Consider the following 7,500-nt stretch of genomic DNA (forward strand, 5'->3'; position numbering starts at 1 on the left):
GAGTCTTAAAAATGAAACAGATGAAAGAGAAAACATCAAGTTTCCATTCTGAGTGTGTTTGTGTGGGGCAGGAGTAGATTATGGAGACTCTTCTGGGCTCTGATTAAGACGATGACCAAGAGCTTTTGGTCTCAGTTCTTTTTGCTTGTTTGACGTCATTGGGACTGGTATTTCTTTGGCTGAGCCCCTGGGGCTTGGAGGTGAACCTGGCTGTTTATAAACAAAAACCTAACACAATTGCGAAAATAATCACCAGCTTCCACGTCCAGAGCTTCAAAGAAATCAGGCCATGGGCCTAAGGAGAAACCAATCAGCCCTCCATCTTTCCCTCTTTCTCCTTTGGTTCCCATTTGGACTTCTGAAGGGTTTCAGACTCCTTTATTTAAAAACTCAAGGGCAAGACCACATGATCTCTAAAGTCCCTCCTAGCTTTGGCATTCTCTGTTCTAGGATCTCTCCTACTGACATTGCTTATTCTAAGATCCCTCCAGGTTCTGACATTCAAAGCATCTTTCCCAGGCAAATGCTGGAGCCCTTAGTACCCAGTGAGATTCAGTAAAGAAGAAAGATCTAGCTAGGATCACCCACAGAGAAGGAGATGTCTTGGATGATGCCTTCTGTGATGTGGGGAGGGGTGTAGGGGTTTACATACGTGTGGATAAATTCTATTAATAAAAATAAACAAAAAGACAATGAAATAAAAAAAGAAAAGAAGATGGCGCTCCTAAAGAAGCCTAGAAACAGTTCACACTATCCCCCAAATCAGATACATAGGCACCTGATGGTTTCTGAATTCCTCATCATGAAAGTTAGTCTAATATTGCTATCAAGATGGCATTTTGAAAAATATGGGCCACATGTTACTAATGTCTTTGGTGCAGTCAAAGCCATATCAGGGGAAAAGTCAACCTCTTTGAAAACTAATTGAGATTGTGATGAGGACAGTTAAGGGGAACACTGAGAAAATGGTTGCATTTTGTAATTGGCTAGGTTGGCAAGAGGCTGGAGTGAAGCAGGAATAGAGAGGCATTTCAAAAGTTCTGGTTGACTTGATCAGAGAGGGAAATTAAAATTTTAGATGGACATTAAAATCCCTACCTGTACAACTTAGTGTCTGTGTGGCCTTGGGTAGATTGATTAATCTCTTTATCAGTTTCCTCATCTGAAAAATGAGGGAACTAAACTAAATGATATTGACATTTTTTAAAATTTCAAAATCAATAAACCATGAAATGATTCCCTACAGCTGTCTCATTCTGGCTCAACTTCCCAATATCTCAAGAATCAACAAATACGATTTTCTTTCTTGTTCATTTAGGCTGAGGAACACAGAGGAAGTAATACTAGTAGAAGGGTACCCCAGTGAACCTAGCATAGTACCCTGAACTACCTTGACTTACTCTGCAAACATGCAGGTTAAAAGTCTGATGCAATTGCTTTCATCCCACAAACATTCGTTCCTCCCTTCCATGTCGAATGATTCTCAAAGGGATAGGGGGTAGGAAAGGGTGTCACATTAAGTGATTTGCCACCCAGGTAAGGATTAAACCAATATCATGTGATTTTAATACTCTAATTCTAAGATATGAGATGTAGTGAGTAAAAACCCTTTCTCTTTACAGTGTTTCCAATGACCTTCTATGACCTTCTACAGAGTTTTTATTTTCTTATGCTGGTGATCCTTAGTACTTTTGGGGGTCCTATACATAAGAAGCCAAGGCATTAAACATTTTCTGTTTTGGAGGCTGTGGAAAGACCCATTGATCAATATCCCAGTAGACCAAACCTCATGATTGGAAATCCCCCAGTCCAGATTCCACTTGGAACTCAGCATCTGGCAGAAGATGTGGCCAAAGCCAAGAAAGTAAACTTGAATTGTTCTTGAGGAGATGAAGGAGCAGGGGATATACTCTGGAGTAATAAGCTGAAGCCACAGATATGTGACTAGAGAGTTCTTAAGGAGTAAAAAAAAAGATTATAACTCCCTGTCATGGTTCTGATTCCCAAGACCAAAAGGGCTTTGAACTCTATGAGGAAATGAGAAAATGGTGAGAAGCTCAAGAAGCCTTTGGCTGTTTTTTTAGCATCTAAAAAACCTTCTCTTTGGTTATCTGTAGAAGAGGGGAATCTACTTTAGAACTCTCTTGAGTGTTTGCTTCTCTCTTTGCCTTCCGTGTAAATTTAGAGGACATGACTTGGAGTCAGAAAAATGTGGGCACATGCCCGGTTTCTGACATATCCTCATTGTGTGACTGCAACAAATCCCTCAATCTCCCAGTGCCCCCAGGCAACTTAATAATAGACTTTAAGTTACAGATATATTGCTGGATTGGTATTAGTAAAGAAAGTTTTCTACAATGGGAGCTCCCCAAACCCACAAAATCACAGTGATATTCTTATATTAATATTATATCATAATAATTATAATAATATTATATTAATAACAACATCTAGCATTTTATCATGCCTTAAGGTTTTCAATTTATTTGATCCTGACAACAACCCTGGGAGGGTAGATGCCCATTATTATTATTATTATTATTATTATTCCCATTTTACAGATGAGGAAACAGACTGAGCGAGGTTCACATGATCATACAGGAAGTCAATTTCTGCGTCATATCTTCCTGACTCCAAGTCCATCAGTTAACTATTTTAACCATCTACCTGCTATACTTATGGTGATGATGATGTAACACTGGGCAAAGGCATTTCTGAATGTGAGGAAAAAGGGCCCTTCCCACGTGGCCATGTTTCCCTGAGAAATCCCACTTTGGGATGACCCCTTTTCCAAGTGTGACAGCTTTCCCTCCTCTCTCCTACTCCCTTCAACTCTCCGATCCCAGTTTGCTGTTGGTGGGACAGCCTTTCTGACACCCAGAAAAAGTCAGAGAATTATTAAATGATCACATAGGAAAGAGGGTGACACCCAATCCACTCACATGATCCCTTAGCATAATGGGAACCCCGTGTTTTAACAACCCACTTAAAATACAAAGAGATGTTTTTAAAAAGTAAAACTCATTACTAGATCAGATACCCAGGCAATAGTCATCGACTCATTTAATCAACTCTCCACCAAGCCAGTCACAAATATGAATAGTTGAGCCATGGTACATTAGCTTAATTCAGCTTCTTAGCAAATAAGATTGCATAAGCTTTTTATTTGGTACTTGTAATGAGCACTAGAGTCTTGAAATTGAGGGTATAGACTCAGGGGGTACCAGCTTTGAAAAGGGACATTTCCAATAGCAAGTCAGAGTTATAATCATACATGTGTCATCATTTGGAATCATAAATGGGTATAAGTTAGGGTTCAGAGAAATATTCCCCAGGGCAGGTCTGATAGTGTTTAGTACAGGAGATATGAATAATTAAATATTAATATTTCCTTAATAAGGAGATTTTAAGAAGCTGCCCGAGTTTAGATGTTACCTGGGTGGTCAAAGAAGTTGGTTTAGATAAATGGGTATCTACTATCTAATGTCCAGAAGCAATGTGGCATAGCAAACACAAATCAGGCCAATGAGCCTGCAGGACACAGGTTCAAGCCTTGCCTGTGAAGGCATCAGACTCATCTTTTGGTTATGGAAATCTATGGAGGCTGATTCATTTTTCAGTTAAACCTCTAAAATAGGATGTTGGGAGAACCACATAAGATGATATGTCTAGAGTATTTTGGCAAGCTTTGATGCTCTATGGAAATGTTAATTACATGTTAATTATTAATAATTACTATGATTACTTAACTCTTCAGTGTTCCAGGCAAGTCTTTAGGACTGAGATTTCAAGCAGGTACTGGTTTGCCTTGGAGTTTCCCTCACCAAGAACTTTTTATGAGTAGGAAATTAGGTCTGGAGAAATCATTTAACCTTTTCCCATCATCTCTATCTACGTCTGTCTCTATAGTTCTATCTTTCTATTCATCCATCTATGTATCTATGTATCCATCCATCTATTCATCTATCTCTCCATCTCTCCATCTCTCCATCTATCTATCTATCTATCTATCTATCTATCTATCTATCTATCTATCTATCTATCTGTCTGTCTGTCTGTCTGTCTGTCTGTCTGTCTATCCATCCATGCATCCATCTGCCTATTGATATTTATAGATAGACATATACCCACAATATAAATATATATGTTTGCATGAATATATATATACATATAAACAACATTCACATACATATATGGATATATTCACACAGTCACATATAATATATAAACAAACATGCATGTAATGTATATATGCCCTCATAGTATGTAGATACATAATATACACAATATAGGCATTGCAACAAATATATGTATATAAGCATGCATACACATGTGATATAGATATGCATGTATATGCACATAAAGTTTACAAATACACACGCATAACATGGGTACACCTATGTATATACAATGCATATATGTAGACATGGATATATACATGCATGCACCTATCTACCCTATACACATATCCACACAATATATCAAAACATATATTTATATATACCCCACAATATACATTTTATATGTACATATATGTATATCTCATTTAAACACCTTCTCTGTTGTCCTGATGGCTCTTTTCTTTAATATTTCTTCAAACTGTTCCCATCATGCCCTATGTTGATCAGTTTTGGTTTGTTATTCAGCTAGCACTCAGTCAGGCAAATTCTTTTTCTTGCCTCCACCTTTCTCTCTCTCTCTCTCTCTCTCTCTCTCTCCTCTTCCATCTCTCTGTGTTTCTGTCTCTGTCCCTATCCATCTCTCTCTGTCTGTCTGTCTCCATCTCTGTCTCTCTTTCTGTCTCTATTTCAGTCTCTGTCTCTCTCCCTCTGTCTCTATCTCTGTCTGCTTCTGTTTCTCTGTCTTTCCCACACATACAAGCATCCCAGTTTTAAAACAAACCATAATGGCCAAGTGCACACAAAAGGGAACAGAAGTCTCCTTGTTAGCTGGTGGCATTATTTCTCTTCTTTATGATAAAGATATATCCCAGCTCGGACTTCCAAATTTCTCCTGGAGGAAAAATCTATGCCCAGCACATAGTAGGACTTGATCATGGCTCTTGAAATGGAATGGAATTGAAAGAACTCTCCCTCCTGGGCTCCCTCAAGTGCCCATCAGGGGGCAGTCTTTCCTCAGTTACCTGCTCCCTGTCTGCTGGTTTTCTGTTCGCTGTTCACATCCTCCCTCCCTCCTCTCCTCTCCCTCCTCCTCCTCTTCTCTTGTGCCACTAGCCTGCCTCTGTCTCACTCTCTGCCTGCTTTGATTTCAGAGCTCTGCTTTGGGCCCTTGCACTCTGGAAGTATGGGAATAATGAGGGGGCAGGCAGGGAACGAGGTCTCTATAGCTCTATCCTCCCCCCGCCCCAAGTCCTGCATGGACGTCCCAAAAGGACACCTCCGCGCCGGGACAGACATACAGACAGACAGACAGACCCCCACACACACCCCAGTCCCAGACTTAAGTGAGACCCACCAAGTTTTAAGTCAGGCCAAATTCCACTGGGACGGAGGAGACCCCCATGGAAAAGAGGGAAGAGAGAGAGAGAAGAGAGAGAAGAGGCAGAGAGACGGAGCCGCAAGCAGAGGTGGAGGGACAGAAGTGGTCTAACCTTGTTTGGCTGTGATTTGTTGGCTCTGGGTCAGCAATCTGAGTTAAGTTTAGAGCGTGCCAGAGCGGGAGTCCAGGGTGAGCAGAGACGATGGCAAACACCATCCTCTGGCCCTTGAGAGGGGAGAGGGAAGGAGGGAGGGAGGGTGGGAGGGAGGGGGGAGGGCAGCTGCAGAGGCGGGGAGCCCCAGAACCAGCCCGAGCTGGTCCTCACCTAGCTCAGTCCCTGTCCTGGAGCCGGCATCCTTGCTTTCTCTCTCTCTCTTCATGTGTCTAGAGGAGGGCTTGTTAGAATGATCTTTTCTCACTGATCTAAGATGCAGAGCTCAGACACTCCCCTAACCTTTCCTCTCTCGGGAGACCCTCCTCTCTCTCTCTCTCCTCTCTCTCTCTCTCTCTCTCTCTCTCTCTCTCTCTCTCTCTCTCTCTCTCTCTCTCTCTCTCTCTCTCTCTCTCTCTCTCTCTCCTTTATTTCCCCCTCTTTCATTCTCTTTCACTCTCTCTTTATCTGTCTCTGTCTTTCTTCTGTTCTGCTCCCTTCATGCAAATCAAAGGAGAGGGAAGCCTCTGGCTTCCAAGTTTCAAGTGAGCTCTTAGTCATTTATTTTGTTCCTTTTGCAAACAGGGACTTTCTTCCCTCCCTTGCCTGGGAACTCAGGCGAGGTTCGGCTCCAGTGCAGAATCTAGTAGGACACTTTCCTGGAGAAGTAGGTGCCCATAATAGGGTGATGACAGAGGTACACGGGAATGAAAGGGGGAGGTGGATTTGGAGGCTCCAAGGCAGAGGACTGGCAATAATGCTAACCATGTAAGTATATCTATCTAAATATTAGCGAGGGTGGGGGACAGAAGTTGATTTGACTTTCCTCAACTTTTTTCAAGCTAGCATTCTAGGGCTTAAATGTCACGGAGCAGAAGGGGAGGGTAATAGATGGATAGAGAGATAGAGAGAGAGACAGATGGAGACAGAGATTGAGAACTTTAAAACTTTTCCAAACTCAGCTGGTCCTTAATTTGACAGTTCCCCCAGTGGCATCAGGCTAAACCAATTCTAAAGCTCAGCTCCCTCTGACACAAAAGCTGAGCTGATCTTTTGTTTCATTTTAAAAATGTCATTAAAAACACCAAAAAAAAAAAAACAACCAACCTCTCAGTGAAACTAGTGCCCCATGTCAAAGGAGACCAACTGTTCTCTCTTGGGGCAGAGAGAAAGAAAGACGGAGAGACAGAGATAGACATACAGACGGAGCCTTCCAGATTCAGAGATGGAAGAAAGGGAAGTAGGGGGGGGGGACTTCAGTGGAACCCGCTTTACCCAGGCAATGGGGCGCCTGGCCCTTCCTTGACACTACAGGAGGCATTACAACTCCACCATTCACTGTATGTGCCTTGACCGCTTCTGGTTTGAGCCAGCAATAAATTATTAGAGAAACCTCGTAAAAATTCCTTAACGCATTTTTATAACCCTTCTTTTCATTTTCCATTCCTAGGAGGGGTGACATCCCTGATTGGGCCGAGGTCTACGGAATGAGAATCGCTCCCGCTCCTCGTTATTGACGAAAGAAGACATTTTTGCTCTCGTACCAGGGATCAAACTTTTTTGGTTATTTTTTTTCAGGAAAGAATCTCTCTCTGTCTCTCTCTCATTTCCTCCTTTCTTAATTCAACTTAAATTATATAATATATATATATACACATATATATATATTTACATATCTATTTATACAACATGCGCATGTTTTTCCTTTCCTAAGTGATCAAACCACTCAAAATCATTATTTCCATTGTCATGTTTGTTTGTTTCTGGCAGCTATATACACAAATATCTATTTACATTTATACACACAAACGTGAAGGTCCATGGATATGGTAAAATAGAAATAGAGCTAG

General features: G+C 41.4%; 1 protein-coding gene across 1 annotated transcript in view; it reads right to left on the reverse strand.

Annotated features, from left to right (window-relative positions):
• Nucleotides 1-2,752, reverse strand: part of PRDM16 (PR/SET domain 16) — an 86,056-nt gene extending 83,304 nt beyond the window's left edge. Inside the window, exon 1 of the mRNA XM_056826201.1 lies at nt 2,668-2,752. Coding sequence (XP_056682179.1) covers nt 2,668-2,752 — 85 coding nt within the window. The remainder of the gene's footprint in view (nt 1-2,667) is intronic.
• Nucleotides 2,753-7,500: the final 4,748 nt, after the last annotated feature.

This window comes from Monodelphis domestica, chromosome 4 (assembly GCF_027887165.1).
Source record: "Monodelphis domestica isolate mMonDom1 chromosome 4, mMonDom1.pri, whole genome shotgun sequence".
Classification (NCBI taxonomy): Eukaryota; Metazoa; Chordata; class Mammalia; order Didelphimorphia; family Didelphidae; genus Monodelphis; species Monodelphis domestica.